The sequence below is a fragment of the Clarias gariepinus genome, chromosome 16, assembly GCF_024256425.1.
Source record: "Clarias gariepinus isolate MV-2021 ecotype Netherlands chromosome 16, CGAR_prim_01v2, whole genome shotgun sequence".
Taxonomy (NCBI): domain Eukaryota; kingdom Metazoa; phylum Chordata; class Actinopteri; order Siluriformes; family Clariidae; genus Clarias; species Clarias gariepinus.
Window position 1 is genome coordinate 17,447,430 of NC_071115.1, and position 19,090 is coordinate 17,466,519.

The 19,090-nt window shown below is 37.6% G+C and overlaps 1 protein-coding gene across 1 annotated transcript; it reads left to right on the forward strand.

Moving 5' to 3' along the window:
• Nucleotides 1-1,587: 1,587 nt before the first annotated feature.
• On the forward strand, nucleotides 1,588-18,985 carry cnn1b (calponin 1, basic, smooth muscle, b). Its single transcript, XM_053514458.1, has 7 exons — nucleotides 1,588-1,850; nucleotides 5,061-5,182; nucleotides 5,646-5,712; nucleotides 8,613-8,750; nucleotides 13,359-13,475; nucleotides 13,740-13,886; nucleotides 14,511-18,985. The coding sequence occupies exons 1-7, from the start codon at nucleotides 1,791-1,793 to the stop codon at nucleotides 14,748-14,750; spliced, it is 891 nt and encodes a 296-aa protein (XP_053370433.1). The 5' UTR covers nucleotides 1,588-1,790; the 3' UTR covers nucleotides 14,751-18,985.
• Nucleotides 18,986-19,090: the final 105 nt, after the last annotated feature.

Consider the following 19,090-nt stretch of genomic DNA (forward strand, 5'->3'; position numbering starts at 1 on the left):
ATGGTGTTTAATAGGAGAACAATTTTTGATATATTTAGATATATGTAGGCTGCACAGTGGCTTAGTGATTAGCACTGTATCCTGGTACCTCCAGGTCCTGAGTTCGTTTTGTGCGTCAAGTCTGTGAGCATGGAGTTTGCATGCTTGGTGGGTTTCCTCTGGGTTCTCTAGTTTCCTCCCACAGTCCAAAGACATGTAGATTAGGCTAACTGGTGTTCCCAGAATTGCTCATAGTGTGTGAAAGCATGTGTGTGTGAATGTTGACTGTAGGCCCTATCACTATCATACAAACTGGGAAAAAATACAATGTTCCCCATTGTTCTCCACAGTCCCTAGTTGGACTACAGAGGTTCCTAGATGGATGAATAGTTGGATAAATATATGTAAAGCATTAATGTCATGTTTTGCTGTAACTTCCTAAAACATTAAATACAGTACTCTTTTACTCACTTAACATTTTCCAGTCATGTTCATCATTAATTATCCAACATAGAAGTTATTTAAAACAACAAACCATGGACTCAAAGCAATGCAATTTAGCTGTACATCAGAATTGCAGCTCTTGAGACAAAGATTTGACTCAGTTAGTAATTGATCTTCAAGACAACAAGCACTGGGGTGCTGACAGCAGTATTAATGAGGAAGTTAAAGCTGTTGATTGTAATCTTTTTAAATCAGAGCGTGCAAATGATCAGCTGTAAGATCTTGGAAGACACGAGGACTACATTCATTATTGATGGCACGGTGGTGTAGTGGTTAGCACTGTCGCCTTGCACCTTCAGGGTCCAGGCTCGATTCCCGTCTCTGTGTGCATAGAGTTTGCATGTTCTCCACGTGCTTGGTGGGTTTCCTCCCACAAAGACATGTTGATTGGTGTTCCCAAATTGCCCATAGCGTGTGAATGTGTGTGCCCTATGATGGATTGGAACCCTGTTCAGGGTGTACCCTGACTTGTGTCCTAAGCCTCCTGGGATAGACTGTAGGTCCCCGCGACCCTGAATACAGGATAAAGCGGTATAGAAGATGAGTGAGTGAATCATTATTCTTGACTCTGTGTTACTGTTGTCCTTGTGATGTCTTTAGGTAGACAAGAGCCAAATCCTGCTGGTGCCATTATCATGAGGTAGTTAAAGGGATTTGTGGGTCATGGAGAAATCTATTAAATATGGTGAAAATGGACGAAAAAAAATCCTGGACTCATTTGTAAAGTGTAATATGCAAGTAGTTGAGAATGGATTTTCCTTATTAACTTTATCCTTTCTCTGTAGAGATGCTGAATTTACTTGACTGTGTCTGCCAAAGCTAACAAAATAGCTTTTGTCTTTTTTATTTTTATTATTATTAATCCACTTATATCTGCGTCTACTGAAAGCAGCTTATGTAAACAGAAGTACAAGTGCAGCATATTTGCAGACAAATAAGGGGCATCCGTAAATTCTATTCAGGGCGGAAAAAATGACAGCAGCCGAGTTTTAATGCCATGCTGCTGACATCACCGGGAGGAAGACGTAACGCGCGGATTGGACGACGTCCCTGGCCAATGAGAGCGCACGGCGGACACGCGCAGACGGGAAGAGTTTAAAAAAGATTGGGGGAAAAGTGTGGCGTTGTGACGCTTCTGCTCTCCTAATGCGGGGAAAAACAGGATAGTAACCGAGGAAGCAAATCCCCCCAACATCAGCACCGGGCTCAGTTTTTTTTCCATCGATATCTGCTTGGGCAGGATAACTCTTCTTCAGGTTTTCCCCAACTAACGCATTTCTTCTACTTCTAAAAGTCTATTTAAAAAAATGTCACAGCATTTCAGAAGCGGTCCAGCTTTCGGACTTTCAGCGGAGGTGAAAAGTAAGGTAAGAGACGCGTTCTCGCGATAGCAGCGTGCACGGTGTGTAGCGGGAGCGCGCGCGGCGCACTGGGGCTTTAAATCAGGAGGCGGTGGCTGCTTGGGCTTTGACGCGCCTGAGTGCCAAAACATTTGACTCTGTCTTCAGGATAGGCGTAGTTTATATTGAGCCTGTGTGTAAAGAAATAAAACGTGTCCTTCTATAGTTCTCCTTTGTCTGCGCATGTTTAGGCCTTTGTGTGGAGCTGAAAAGACAAAATGTCCTCACAATGAAGGATATTGTCAAGTGTCCTCACTGTTTACTTCAGTTTTATTTTTATAGCGCGCTTAATAATCACAGTCAGGCAAAAATAAAAGTATACACATTCAGGAAAAGAAAGAAGTATGATGTATATTATATTTATATAATCTTAATTATATTATATTATTATTATCATAATATTATAATATATATTAATATAACGTATAGCAAGAAATCTAGTATTAAATTTTTTTAAAAAGTGGGTATACATATTTTGGCTGACTCTGTATATTTAGTGGTCATTGCCGCAACTAGCTTACAGAATCAAAATACTGGATTATTATAAACTGCTTTGCGACAATGACCATTGTTAAGTGCGCTATATAAATAAAACTGAATGATTTGTTAGGACACTTGTCAATATCCTTCATTGTGAGGATATTTAGTCCTTTCAGGTCCCCATAAAACCCGAAACATGCATACACAAAAAAGTGAACCATAGAAAGACTTATTTTATATACAGTATATATAATCATAATTATCAGTTTGTCCCTGATGAGCAAGCCGAGGGTGACAGTGGCAAGGAAAATCTCCCTAAGATGGCAGTGAGGAGAAACCTTGAGATTCAACTGGGAACCCATCCTCATTTGGGTGATATCAGATAGCAGGGATTGATCAGCAGTGTGTTAGGAGGTTGGAAGTTTAGTATAACAGGAAATGTGTTCAATTTAACATGGAGTCCAGTTTCATTATTGAAGGCTCAGGTACAAAAAACTGTTTGTGAGAATTTAGTTTCTGAACTATTGAGCAACCTCAGTCACAAGCCTTTGAAGAGATCACAAGGGCCTCACAAAATCATGAGGTTTTAATGCATTTATTAAGAAACTATGAAAGATAGAATGTTTTTTATTAGTTAATGAGGTTAATGCAAGAGTTTAGTGTAAGTTTGATATGGATAGCATTTTTTAGTGCAGTAATCATTATTGTGTGTGTATGTGTGCAGTTCTTTGTTCTTAGAGTATGTATATAATTTACATATATTTTTATATACTTTACAATTGAACCTAAGGTAAATAGTTGTATGACTCACACACCTTTAAAGCTTTACTCTAAAAACTAATTAATGTAACACACATGCACTACCCCAGGTAAAATACGCATACCAAACATTCAAAATGTACACATAGTGCTACCGCGCCAACAACATGGAAAAGTTCATTCATTTCTGACAGTGTGTATATGAGGATGTGTGCAAAGTCTGTGTGAAAGCCATGCATGAACACCATTGTTGGTTCTTTTTAAAGCAATTCTGATCCCTCTCAGTGGATTCTGTTTTGTGTTTCTTGTATTTCTGCGGTCAAGTGACAAAAAAAGACTGTGACTCTGTCATATTTCCCAGCATGCTCCATGTGTTTCAGCCCATCATGACGAGTGACCCAGTGGATGAGGGTGTATCCATGATATTAGGTCTCTGTGTCCATCTGAGTGACAGGCCTGTGACTTTCTGTTCCCCAAATAAGGAAGTACAGAGCTCGCTCTGAGTCCACAGCCTCAGGAAAGTGGCGTAGTGTAAACAGTTTGTGATTTAGGTAGAGCGCCACAGAATAGCCTAGCCTAAGAAATGAGAGGTTCCACAGAGAAACTTGTACCCTAAACTTAAATAAGCATTTGCTGCTTTTTGCACAATCATTGCCTCAGAACTTTGAAAACAAGTTTACAGAGGATTATAGCTCAGAGAGAAATACTCCAGTAATGGGCTCCTGAATTTTTTATACACAGTTATAATTTGCTCTTTGGACTGATACTTAAACGGTTCTGGATTCAGACAACCCACAACAGCATGCACACCGTTTAGAAAGAGAAACACAGGAGAGTAGCCAGTTTTGATAGCATTCCTCCATGTCCACAGTGAGGGAGAAAAACAACAAATGAAGGCCTGAGCAGAATTCCTTGGCTGGAGACGACGTCTGTCCGTCTTACAGCCCATAAACGGATGTGGTTAGCATGTGTAAGTGTTTCACTTTAAAAGGACAGCAGAGCATGAAGGTAGAGAGAGAGAGAGAGAGAGAGAGATGGTGGGAAGGTCAGCTGATGATGGATAGACATCTGTGTAGGGTGTGAGATACAGAGATAAGTGTATGTATATGTAATTATTATGGTGTGAGAGAGGGAGAGACAGAGCGAGAGAAAGAAAAGAGAGAGAAAAGCGGAGAGCGGTATGTTACTCCCAAGTTTGGTGTGCTGAAGTGGAAGCCAAGCAAACCCCTGCTGCTTTGAAATCAGTGTTATTGTTGGCACGCTTTCTTTCTCTCCTTTCTCTCGGTCTCTTTTCTCTCTCGGTCTTCAGACATAAGGAGCACAAACATTTCAGAAAAAGAGACACAAAAAAAATACTATTTTGAAGTATTTTGAAGTTGTTTATACAGAAATGCCTTTTTTCATATCCCTCTATCTCATGGCTGGAAGCCCTTTAAATGAAAGGAAGATAATTTATGGACATTAAACAGTGTTGACATTTGTGGACATTTATGGGCTGAAATGTCTTGATGGGATATTAGTTTATAAACTGTGGTCACTATAAATATTCATATGGTTAAACATTATAATGTAACAGAGTTTTTCATGTCTTGGAAATAAGAGTACTTGAAACTTTCCATGAAGGACTAGTGGATGATAGTTTTGCGAAGTCTAGAAGAACCAACAATTTTTGTCAGTTTATATTCTCTCTAGAACACTCATCATCCCGGTGCGATGTCTTTTTGCAGTTGCGATAACAGAAATTAATTGATTTGTAGCTATAATTAAGGTTAACCGTGTCGATTTTGTCTGTGAACATTTTATCAGTAAAAACAACATGAAACTAAGGTAAATTTCAGAGGAGCTCCATGCTTGTTGTCTTTTTAAAGACGCAGCTAGAAATGTAATAGAAATGTTTTAAAGGTGCTACAGTGACCCTGTTTGACATTTGACCTCCAGCTTGCACAGAAGTATGACCCCCAGAAGGAGGAAGAGCTCAAAATTTGGATCCATGAGCTCACTGGGCGCAAAGTTCCAGACAACTTCATGGAGGGCCTTAAAGATGGCGTCATCTTGTGCGAGTAAGTAACAGCTCCAGAATCACTGCAGTTACAGACAATGAGAACATTTTAGGGTCAGACATGGGATGGGCAGAATTTGTAGAAAGGTAATTTTTTTTTGCTATTAGGATTAAAAGTAAAAAAACTGAGGTTCTGTATTAGAGCCTTATTAAACTCTCTGTATTAAACTCTTACAAATAGCTTCATTATATCACTAATTCCTTAAACAGCAATAAATTTAATTCTTTGGTTATTTGTTCTAGAGCAGTTGCCATACAAACTCCTGTGAATTCATGGTTACAGCAGAAACATTAACGTATTGAAGTGCGATTTATAGAAAATTAACCAACACTTACTGATCGGTCATAGTTGAGGTATAATACAGCAATACCAGCATGGAAGTCATTTAAGCAATAATATAAATAAAAATAAATATCAATCTGTGCTGGTCGCCTCTTCTTTTTCTTTTTATTTGTTTAATCAGACTCATCAATGCTCTTCAGCCCGGCTCTGTGAGAAAGATCAACAACTCCACTCAGAACTGGCATCAGGTAAATTTCTTTTTCGAAAAAACTCAACATACGCTTTTCTACAATCATATAATAGTTCCTACTAAGATTACATTACACGGCACGGCTGCTAAACACACTGGACCTATTCATCCCTCTGAAAAATAACTCGGCGTAAAGCCAGTGGTGAACCAAATATCTAGATAAAACTTCTGCAAAATCCTTTAACGCAGGCTTAGATCGTCATCAAAGGAGATTTTCTCCATACGTATCTTAAACCTAAAGGACTCTATGCTCTGAATTAGTTTCACAGCCTTAAAAAATGTTCAGCTTATGCTAATTATTGTTGCTTTTGTAGTGGGTGGTGTAACCAAAATGCATATTATAGTATAGTTTAGAACATCTGTGTGTGTGTGTGTGTGTGTGAGACTCTTCTGAGCTTATTAAAATTAGTCAACAGTCTTATTATATATATATATATATATATATATATATATATATATTTCTTAAAAATCTGTTATCACAAATTCAATGATGTGGATACCAAAAATTAAACGATATATTGATCTATTATTTGTAAAAGGTAAGAACTGGAGGGTGCGTAGCATCTCTAGGCCATTTATACAAACTGTACCTGGCTGTGATGGTCAGGTGTGCACAAACCCTTGGCCATAGAATATATAATGGTATAGTTTGATGTTCCTTAGCCAAAGTTTTGTTATTCTTTGGGTCCCTATTGAACAGATGACAATACCAAATTGGTATTTCCTGATTTAGAAAATGTTTAATCAGTGAGTCAGTTTACAATAATATATTATAAAATAAAATAAAGTATGTAATAAAATAAAGAATATAGAATTTTTTGCATAATTTTCAGTGTAATCTATTTCCTGCTGCTGCTGCTATTTAAGCATCATGATCTTACCAGGAATAGTCCTTAGTGCAACAATAAAGCAGGATTACACAGTCATCAGCCTTCCATCAATATGAATTTATCCTTTTATCTTCAGTAGCCACTTTATTCTGGTCATGGTGTTATGGGATACTGAGTGGATCTCGGATGCAAAACAGAAACTCACAGGATGCAATGCCAGTTTTAAAGCACATTTCCGCACTCACTCACACCTAGAGGCAGTTTATATTTTTGGGTGGTGGATGGAAGCTGGAGCATCCATAGGAAACCTGTGCAGACATGGGAGAACATGCAAAAATTAAAGCTTAGGATCAAACCAGGGGTTTCTGGAGCTGTAAGGCTGTAAAGGAGCTTCACCCTGTACAGTGCTGAAAAAATGTTTTCACACTCCTTCAAGTTTTCCACATTTTATGTTCGAAACTCATGTGAAAATGGATCCAAATCCTTTTTTTTCTCATTACTATACACTCAGCCCTCCACAATGAGAAAGTAAAAACCGGTGTTCTTTGGTGGGAATTGGATTCAACTTAATTACCCCCCTTCAAAATATACCATTTATATAATTATTTAACTTTTTTTTTCATGACACTTGCTGTTGAGCTCTGGTGCACCCTACTCTTATCTGTGGTCCTTGAGATTCTTCTCCAACATGTCCACCTGTGCCTAATTGAATTAATTGAACATAAGTTCCCAGCAGTAATGAGGGAGGAAGGAACCTAACCAAGAACCTAAGAGTCATTATAAATGAGATTCTGAGTTCCCTTGTGGAGATGGGAGAGACTTACAGATGGACAGCCATCACTGCAGCACTCAACCAATTGGGCCTCTATGGTACAGTTGCCAGACAGAAGCTATTCCTCACATGCACTAGGTGCATGACAGCTGGCTGTATTTTGCCAGAAAAAGCACCTGAAGGAGCTAAATGTGCTCTAATGATACAAAGATCTATTAAAATCTATTTTATATCAGGAAATCAGACAGTGTAAATCACCTTGTTAAAACCATCCCTACAATCAAATGTAACTTTGGCAGTATTATACTGTGAGGATTTTTTTCTGTGACTGGGAGACGAGTCAGAATAATGGGGAAAAAATAGATCCAGAAAAATCAAGAGAATCCTGAGTAAAAAAAAAAAAAAAAGTCTCCAGAGTGCTCAGGATCTCAGAATAGGGAGACGGATTACATTTCAACAAGACAAAGACCCAAAGCATAACGCCAACGCTTCAGAACAACTCTGTGAAAGTCCTGGAGCGTCCCAGCCAGAGTCTGGACCTGAGCTCAATAGAGAATTTCTAAAGGGACCAGAAAACGGCTCTGTACTGACTCCGCTCTTTCAACCTGGTTGAGCCTGAACTATTCTTGGTGCTTTAAACCAAGTCTGAATACTTATGCAAATGTGATATTTCAGTCTTTATAAATTAGCAAAACACTCCACACATCTGTTGTTACTTTGCGTGGAATGGTGAGTAAAAATTTTATCTATTTTAACGTGAGTGTGAAAGATAACACATCTGAAAACTTTCTGTCCGCATGGTATACACACTTATTGTAATGTGCCTTGGGAAACTGTTCTGTGTTCTAGGATTGACTTAAATTCATGTGAAATTGATTGAATTATTCATTGGATAATTTTACACCAATGCTACAATTCATTTAAAACACCCACATTAACCTTAAGTCATGAATCCCTAAACAAAGTATTAAATAAATGGTTAAATGTTGGGTAACATTGCTGGGTTTTGTTAAACCAGTATTTTTTGTTTTGTCTTCTACTCTTCTACTCTATTAAGTTTTCTGTAAGCAGTTAAATACATGGTTTTCATATTTATTATTGTTTTTTTTATTTGCCGAGAACCAGATCAGATTGTAACACATGTTGTTCAGTTTCTCTCTCAAAAAAGTAAAGAGGAAACTGCTGATTGATGCCAGATTTAAACAGAATGTTTTGCAGCACAAATCTGTCTTTATATAGAATTCAATGTTCAAAAATGACTGTGCTTTAAACACAAACTGTCCTCTTTTATTACAGCTGGAAAACATAGGAAATTTCGTCCGAGCCATTCAGGATTACGGTCTGAGGCCACATGACATCTTTGAGGCAAATGACCTGTTTGAGAACGTCAACCACACGCAGGTTCAGAGCACTCTGATCACACTGGCTGGGATGGTGAGTGAATTACAAACGTTTCTTAGTGAGCGTGCATACATTCCTCCATTTATATCGCATTTTCATGCAGATGTATTTTCTGTAAGCACGCACATTTCTTAAAACACTGAATTGAATGCTCCACTCCACTCTCCTTCATTCTGCAGAAATGCTTGGGGAATAGAGTAAAGAATGAACAGTGATCTCATAGGCTCTGCTGGAGAATGCACGTGTGTAACAAATATTTTTTTGGAACCATCAGCGTTCACGTGACCCAAACAAATCAGAACTTTTTAGAGTTTTCTAAGCTGAAGGATTTTCTGGCAGTTTTTAAATGCTAATAATAGCGTTATTTGTGTAAGTGCTTTCGTGCATGCAAGCCAGTGATTTTCTAATCCCTTCATTTCTGTGCTCAAAAGTTCTGGCTAATATTTATGAGGTAGACAAAATAATGGAATGACCAGGAGAAATCAGACATTGCAATAAAACTCTGTTTAACTGTTTAATAAAACTCTAAACCAGTTTAACTGTCTTAAAGCAAAGAACATATAGAAAAAAGAAAAAAGATACTGTGTTAGTATGTTAAATATTAATAAAATGTACTGTAGTCCTCAACATCCTGTAAAAGCCAAAGTATTTCCTTCTACTGGCAGGTCCCAGTATCGGCTACAGCCTGCTTCAAGAATATATTTATTAATTAATCCAGACAAATAATCCATTATAAATAAATGATAAAATTGTAATAAACACATTGAGACATCAATTATTAATTTACCAATAAAAAGGATTAAATTGAAAGGATGAAATAAAAGGATTATATTCAGGTCTATGACGTAATTAACAAATATTATTAAAAAAAATTTAAGACAAGCTACCACAGGTTTTTCAAAACATCAACCAATCAACACAAGCTGGTCCAAAAATTTTTAACCGTAGCACAGTAAAATATGACCTAATTAAATGCTCTCTAGCTATTTATAGCTACTGTAGTTCAATTTTCAGTTCTATTTAACCCAGTCTTTGAACATCCCCTGCAAAAATGTTAATTCTTGTATGCAAGTTGAACAAAAATAAATAATGTCAAATAAAGGTACAAATTGGTATGTTTAGGTTAAACTCATTAAACAGAATTAAGTGAATTCACCAAAAATGACATGCTATCAATACAGTGTATGTGAAAAAATACACAAAAATGAAAAAAAAAAAAAAAAAAACGCAGGCCAGAATAGTTTTTATTATTTAGCAAGATTATCAATGTAACTAATGTACCATGTGCATTATAGTTGTAAAATAGTCAATATCAAAAATTCATTAATTAAAATGTTTCCGTATGTAAATAATTAAATTTCTAATTCCCTAAATGTTAAATTTCAAAGCTAATGTTTATGTTTCCGGTCTGGTTGCTGAGATATGGTCAGTGCGAATTTGCTTATGTAGATGGCCTAAAAAAAATAACAGTAGAAATCTTGTTTATAATATTTAAATTAGGATTCCATGACGTAATAAGAAAGAGGGAACCTCAGCCTCATTCTGACACCAGGATACTACACCGGCTAATCTTCTCTTTTTTTATGACAACTGGAGTAACCAGCTTGGATAGTGTTTATTAAAGTTTATTAAAACAATGTTTAGGATTAAAACTCTCAGTCCTGTTGAATGATCAGGAAGAAGATAAGGTATTTATTAACCATTTGTGGCCAAAAAATCTTCTACATTTTATCTACTGCACAACATTGTCCATGGTGCAAAACCAACCTGTGTGACTTAATACCTGACTTTGTATAATGGATCACATATAAATAAATGTCATTTCCCACATGAAGCTATGTATTGAACAAAAGACAGAACAAATGACAAATGTCAGAATTTAAAATTAAAATTAAGATGTAAACTCCATCAGTGAGCTAATTAGTGGGACAGCCCCTGTTTCTGTGAAAGGCCATATTCAAATTTAGAGAGAACGCTTAAAAATGGTAACTTTTTTATTTTATGTGTTATATTAGCCGGATTTTGTAATCAGTTTTTCCCCCACATAGGGTAGTTTCTAGTAAATGAATAAGAATACAGCTAGTGTACTAATGATTTTGGCATGATTTTATATTTGAACAAATTAATTGATAGGGTGGTTTATTTTTCAAACAGAATTTGCTATTCTTCTTGTACTACATTTGCTCTGATCAAATAAATTGCATAAATTTTATTAAAGAACATTATTCCACACCATTAAATGTAACTACGGAAGGATACAATTAACTATCCTTTTATACAGTAGTTACATTTAAATGACTGTAAAATGTTATCAGTAATATCACTCACTCACCGTCCAACCGCTTTATCCTGCATTCAGGGTCGCGGGGTCCTGGAGTCTAACCCAGAAGGCTTAGGGCACAAGGCGGGGTACACCCTGAACAGGGTGCCAATCAATCACAGGGCACACACACATAACAGTATACTCACACACTCATTTGTACACTACGGACAATTTGGGAACACCAATTAGCATAATCTGCAGGTCTTTCGACTGTGGTCATAGAGTGTGGGAGGAAACCCGGGTACCTGGAGAAAACCCACCAAGCACGGACAGAACATGCAAACTCCATACACACAGAGACGGGAATCGAGCCTGGCCGGGAATCGTACCCGAACCCCGGAGGTGCAAGGCGACAGGGCGGCATAGTTAAAAATGACAGTAAGCCTCCTTCTTAAGTGACACACTAATTTAAAAATTATCTTACATTGGTAAGCATGAGGCCAGACAGAAAGATATACACTGCCTGGCCAGAAAAATGCCCACATTTCTGAAGGGTCAGCATTGTTGGCCAGGATCAAGCAAAGAAAACATTACAATTACTGAGATTAGTTCAGAAGAATCAAAGACATTCTTAAAGCATGGACCAACATAGTGGTGAACTGTCAAGTTTGTGGAAGAAATAAAAAAATGAACATAAATGCCCATGATTGGAGATCACTTCAACTCTTAGTGAATTTGCAAATTTAAAAAATCAACAGAATAAATCTCAGCCGTGTTTAACTATGAAAAGTAAGAGCATTTACACAGGGTGATGTACACTGGACTAAACATCTGGCCATATAACTCCACTTGTTAGTAATACTAATTTGGAAAAATGAATCAGTTTGCAGGGATTGGGAAAAAATCCATGTGGTATGATGAGTCCTTATGCAGAGCGATGCAGCCATCATGCCTAGTGTCCACTGTACAAGTCTCTGGACACACTGTTTGATCTGGAGTAACTTCACTTGGTCAGGTCTAGACTCAGCAATGTTATGTGGAAATAAAATGAAGTCAGCTGATGACCTGAATGTACTGAATGATCAGGTTATTACATCAGTGGATATTTTTTTTTCCCTAATGACATGGATACATTCCAGGTCTCAAACTGTGGAAGAGTGGTTCTGGGAGCTTGAGGAATCATTTTCACACATCACCTGATTCCGTGCTGTAATCAAAGCTAAAGGCGGTCGAATGAAATATTAGTGTGTGCGACTTTTTTGGTCAGGCAGTGTACTTTACTGATCCCAAAGGAGGGGACATTTAAGGGGAAATATATTACCAATCCATGCAGTCACCCACGCTCAGGATTAAACCCAGAAGCTCGGGACTACAAGGTAGAAACTCGACACTACACCGGCTGTAGTGTTTTCTCTTTTTTTAGTACCTGATTAAAGTAAAAGGTATACATCATGGATGTCTTATAATGCATGGTGACATAATGAATAAACCAGACTACCTTTTTTTTTCATGCTCCTGAAATTTATACGTCAAAAAATGCATTGCTGGTTGGCTGAAATGGTGTTTTGTGGCGTGATCTGCAGCACTTTGTTTCTTTCCTGTTTACAGAGCAAGGACTGTGAACAAACACTGGATTATTTTTCAGCTAGTCCGCTAGCAATTTTATTTAGATAAGCCTGATTGGCTTACAGTATGTAAAGTGATTGAAAGTGATATCTGTTGCTAAATGACCTGCCATGGTCACCTCTAGTATCTCATCTTTGTATGATTATTAGTTATAGATGATGAGTATCTGCCATACAGGTGCCTTTGAATATGGTGTTACTATGGAAACAATGATGAATGTCATGAAATAGGCTGTGTAGATTTATTTAAAAAGAAGTAATTATCTCATTTTAGTGCCAACTTGGTCTAAAGTAAAGTAAGTACAGTATAGATATACTGTACTTTATAATGTGAATGGATAATGTGTAAATGAGCTTGTGCTGGGTCATGCCACACCAGAGAACAACAAAGCTGAGCAATGAATCACAGGAGGGGTATCTTCTTATATGAGGTCACATTAGGGGGGGAAATCTAATCAGCATGTTTAAACTCTGGCCAATACAAAAAAATTGAAAAGGACAAATCAGTGATTGTTTTTCTTCATGGGTTTATTTTATTTCTTTGTTTATACATGCATACTGAAGACCCATCCAAATGTCTAAAAAAATGTCTAAAGGTCCCCTTTATTACATATCAAGGATGAGCTTGTATGAGAAGATCCAATGGAAAAATTCAAATCATTCGGTGGCCTGCAAAACATTTGCAATACAGAACATAAACTACTCTTTTTATGTATTTTACTTATTTATTTTTTCCCATCTTACTGTGTCCAGGCTAAATCTAAAGGTGTCCATACTAAATCTGACATCGGGGTGAAGTATGCAGAGAAACAGCAGCGTAGGTTTGCACCTGAGAAACTGAAGGAGGGGCGCAACGTTATCGGCCTTCAGGTCAGTCTATGTTTCTCTATTATATATTTTGTCTATAGAAACTTCATAGGTTTAATATGCCTTGTGTGTACACTGTCTGGTACCACTAGGAATATGTTGAATCCAAATACATTTAGCAAAAACTGCAACAATATGATAGAGCGGCATATGTTGCACAAAATAAACACAAAATCAGGTTTACTCTCACTGGTTTATTACCTCTTGGCCCCTTGTATTAAGACTGATTAAGACATACAAATGCTTTTCTTATTTGGATTCTCTCAGATGGGGACCAACAAGTTCGCCAGCCAGAAGGGGATGACATCATACGGAACAAGGCGTCACCTCTATGACCCCAAAGCTGGCATGGAGAATCCTCTGGACCAGTCAACAATCAGCTTGCAAATGGGAACTAACAAAGGAGCCAATCAGGTGCTTATAAAGTGTAACATCACTGCTTCATATTTGGTCATGTTTAACCCAGTCCATGTATGATCTGTGATTATCTGCAGTGTTTTACACATTGGTTGTAGTTTAACTCAGCAGCTATGCCACGTTTCACTGGCTGTCAGAGTATTTACAACAGAATGCAAACTGTAAAGCTTTAGTTCCAAAATAAGCAGGAAATAATTTAATTATTACAAATTGTAGTTTTTTGTCATTACATTATTGTTCATGGCCATAAGTTTGTGGACACATCATGAACATGCAGTGGCTTTCCACTACATTCAGACACATAAAGATTTGTGAAGTTGGACAAGGAGACCTGTGGAATGATAAACATTCTGATTTGGCCCAAAGAGTTGAGGTCCGGATTCTGTGCACACTACTCAGGTGTGTCCATGGAGCTGACTATGTGCACACATACACTGTCATGGTGGAATAGGTTTGGGCCCTTTTGGTTCCAGTAAATAGAAAATGTAACGGTACAGCACACAAAGATAACAGCATGGGGAAGACACGGGTGTCCACAAACCTTTGTCTATACAGGCCTAAACTTACACGCATTAACAGTATTACCTTCTTTTATTTATTTATTTTTCCCTTGCTACTCAGTCCGGTATGACGGCACCGGGTACCAAGCGACAGATCTTCGAGAAGAAGCTGGACATGGAAAACTGTGACACTTCCATCGTCTCACTGCAAATGGGTACTAACAAGGTGGCATCGCAGTCCGGCATGACTGTGTACGGGCTCCCGCGTCAGGTCTACGACAAAAAGTACTGCACTTACGCTGAAGACTACATGGACAACGGCCAGGACATGCAGATTGACGGATACCAGTACTCTGACTAAGACGGCTACACACCACTGCTTTTTTAAATTCACTTATTTCTTGCCCACGGTTTTTAAAAAAAAAATGTAAACCTTATCCTGCAAGACCACGCAAACTCTTAACAGCAATCCGCCGAACCAGAACATTAGGTTTAATTTAAGATGGAATAAAATATATATATATATATATGTTTGTTATGTTTTCCTGCCACGGGCTGTCCCTGCTTCTCACTCAGAATCGATTATATTTGTATGTTTTTCGAGTGTAGCAGCTTCTTGTCACCACTTTGCATGACATTCTGTTTTTAACAAATGGACAAACTATGCTTTAAAAATGGCGGTGAAACAAAGAAAAAAATCTTGGTTTGGTTTGAAAATAGCCCTAAATGTCGACTGTTGCTGCTGATGATTGCAAGTCTTCAGATATGAAGTTTGGCTCAAAGGAAGTAACAAAAAAAAAAAAAGGTTTGACAAAGATGCTATTGTACTAACCAAGCACTACACCCACTAACGCCTAAGAATTCTATCCACCTTTACGAGACAAGCTTTGTCACCCAAAACACCTTAGAGAGCACGTTGTTTCAGTCAGACATCTAAAATCAAACCCATCCTTGTCTTGGTCCAATGTTTTGTTCTGTCTCTTTGACACCCGCGTAATATGAATTAGAAGACAGTATGCGGATGGACGTACCGTGTTGCCGCGAGGCTTTAAATCGAGCCAAAATCTACAGGTGCGGCACAAGATGACGCGAAGAATGTAATGTACACCACTCCAGTATTGCATGGCTTTTGGAAGTGTGTAACGTTTAATAGAATGTTTCCATTACAGCTAAATGCTAAAACATACTCTGTGCCTTGAATAATACATTCCTCCTGCATCACTTCTGTTCACATGCAGAAACACAACACAGTACAAAAATAATGAGTTTACTTTTTAAAAATGAAGTAAAGATTTGGGGAATTTTAAAAGGGGTTGGGTGAAGGGTTCCGATCTAGTTTTATAGGGCAAGAGTCCGGCAGTGTGTCTTCAAACATGAAAATCAAACCAAATGTTACAATGAAATGCTTAAAGAGGCAATCATGACACCAAGGAGGACATATTTTATCTTGTTCATAGAATTTAGTTGGAAAGTTATAATAAGAATTAAGTTATGTGTTAAGTTATATAAGTGTGTACACAAGTGTAAATTGGAACCTTCAAGGTCCTGAAATACAAAACATACAATACAGTGCAGAAAAGTAATTCATAGCCAGAGCATCTGAGGCTGAGATACTTGACTTTACATGGTCTTTACATGACCTGTTATCTGTGCCTATTATGCATTGTTAGAAAAATGCATTCCTTAAATAGTTCTTGGTTTCTGAAAGTGCTCCACATGGAAGCAATTTGGAAACCTTTAAACTATTCCACCTCTAGAGGGAAAATCCAAAATGTGCTGTAAAATCTGCCGGGTAAGTCTCCAGCATCACCTCATCCACCAGTAGAGAAGAATGAGATACAAAATGTACTTGAGAGTTCAATGGAGTCATGTCAAACAGGTCTTTCAAAATAAAATCAAGTCCTGATTAGATGGAAGGTGACGTTTGGGCAGACCGATCTGGTGCACATTGGGTTTCACCAAGGCATAGAAGTGCTTATTTCCAAATTAGTAAATCTAATTAGAAGTAAGCCATATACTTACACAAAGTTACTGAAGTGCACTACTTTTCTAGTAGAATGCAGCAAGTAATTGCAACTGTGCATGAGTGTGTAATGATATGCGCACATGCACTCCGAGCAAAGGTCTTGGTCATTATTAGATTATTATAGCAGGCAGTAATACGAATCTATGACCACCAGGACCAGCTCTAAAAATACCAAAAGACCGATTGCAGTTGAAATTGTATGTAATGTTATTTTACTTATTGTGGACAACTTTTGATCTGATGTTAGAAATGTTTTCATAAAAGATCAGGATAGACTTAAAGGGTCACCTGCTTACTAAATTACACAATACATTTAAAAGTCTTGAGGCACCCCCTTATTTCTTTATATTGTTGTTGGTCTTTCGGTTGTTCCCATCCAAGGGGGTCACCAGTGCGGACCATCCAATCCACACAACAAAATGGGACAGGTTTTATGCTGGATGCTATTCTTGACGCAACTCTCCCATTTTATCTGGCTTGAGACCAGCACTGCGTCCGGTGGCCTGGGTTTGAGCATTGCCCCAAACCCCAAACCCCCAAAAAAACAACCACTGATTATGATGTCGATTACATTTTAAGAAATAGGAACAAATATTTTACTGACAGGCTGCAAAATGCCTAAAAATAGATTTTTAAAAAAGGTTATGTAACCTCATCAGCAACCTCATTTCCCCTCTTGTCCGTTCCAACTGTTCAGCATTCAACATCATCAGTATACTAATCATTGGCCTCATCATCTGTTATCATCAGCACCTGTTTCTCGCTGGTTCATCCCTTAGGTTAGAAGGGGTTTTTTATGCTTGACTGATTTATAGGTCTCTGCGTGGTCCAAAAAGAACTGAAACTTTTAAAACTGCTCAGATACAGGGACTGGATGGAAAATGTGAGCCAAAAACATCCTTCAGGAAGCCTCGAGAATCCTTTAATACTATTATAATAAAAAATATGAGGAAGGTAATCTCTTTAAAAGTGAAATATAAAGAAATAAGTGGTGGATCAAGACTTTTGACTAGTACTGTACATACGCAAATAGTTTGTAAAAAGGCGTAATGTTCAAAACATTTCTAAGACCCTGAAAAAAGTAAAAATAATTACAAAACACTACAGCTTGTGGATATAGGGGAATAAAAAAATTGTGAAGTTATATATTTTACAATATAACACATCCCTAAATGTTTTATTCAAATTATACCTATAAGATGTTTGCCAAAGCACAGTTTATTTACTAAACAATAGCAAACTTTTTTATCCATTTATTGCTACATGAATCCATCGTGCTGTTAAAGAACCAGAACATTGACCAGAGCAGAAGTACAGCATTTATCTTATCCTGAAAAGGGAACATAGACAAGTGCAACACCACTTCTATTCTCCAGTACAGGGTAAACAGGCCACTGCTGACTTCTGTGACTTATGACTCTCACTGAACCCCAGAGGCAGGAGGGATATTAAGGCCTGTAGTAACAGCTGACACGACTTTATTAATCCATACCCACTGATGGTGCTGTACACAAATCAGCAAGGGAATCATATGATCTGTGCACTTCTAGTAAATATAAGCCTTCTCCAGTGCAGCACGTGGCAATGTATGTTCATTCCAGTGTTTCATGAGTGCCATCTTGTGGTCATATTTCAGTAAAACACGTAGGGCAGGGGAGAAACGTGGCTCGGTGACTCAGAAGGGTCACTTCAGAAGGGTCAGATTATTGGCCCAAATCTGGCAAAGAAAATAAACTAATGAGAATTTAAATGACCGGAACAGGGTTAATAACCCATTTTATGCATTATTAAAATCTGGACAAAAAAGTCCAGATAATGCTGAACTGAAAACTTGATGAAAGAAATGTTTTTTGGGAGGGAAAAAAAGAAGAATTGAGGTCAGAAACACTTAAAGTTGCATCATAAAAGAATCAACATCTGACATCACAACTTTTAATAGTGAAAGTAAAACAGAGCATTTACATACGCACACAATATGATGAGAACTCACTGGGATTGGGACTAAACTGCTCTGTGGCTAGAAGAAAACCACATCTCAGTGAGGCTAATAAAAAAAAAAAAACTTTGTTAGGGAGCACAAATAGAAAAAGATCTAATAGTCTGATGAGTCCAAATCGACCCTATTTCAAGAAGAGAAGCGCATTAAGCGATGCACCCATTCTGCCTACTGCTCACTGTACAAGCCTCTTGAGGCAGTGGGTGGCTTCCATTGGTCAGGTCTAGCCTCAACAACATTATGTGGCAATAAAATAAAGCCAGCAAATAACCTGAATGTGTTAAATTAATTAGCTCATCACATCAATGCATTGTTGTTTTTTTCTTTACATTAAGTCCAGGAATTTTCCAGTTCCAGTTTAAAAAGTGTAAAAGATTGTTCATTTCACACTTAAATTGGCTACCACTTTGTGCTCTGTAATCAAAAACTACATTTAAAACAAAATATTAGTGTGGGCAACTTGTTTTTGGCCAAGCAGTGCATTTTCCTTTGTGTTGCCTAGCAACCATAGTGACCATGTAATGACGAGTTTTTAAATGCCAAGGCTTTGCAATAAAATTACTATAAAAAGTCACATGTTTCTGTGTCAGGTGTGTAAGAAATTATGACGAACTGGCTCCAAAGCAATTAAGACTAATATTAATGTACATCTTCAAATGTTCTATTTTAATCCTGAGCT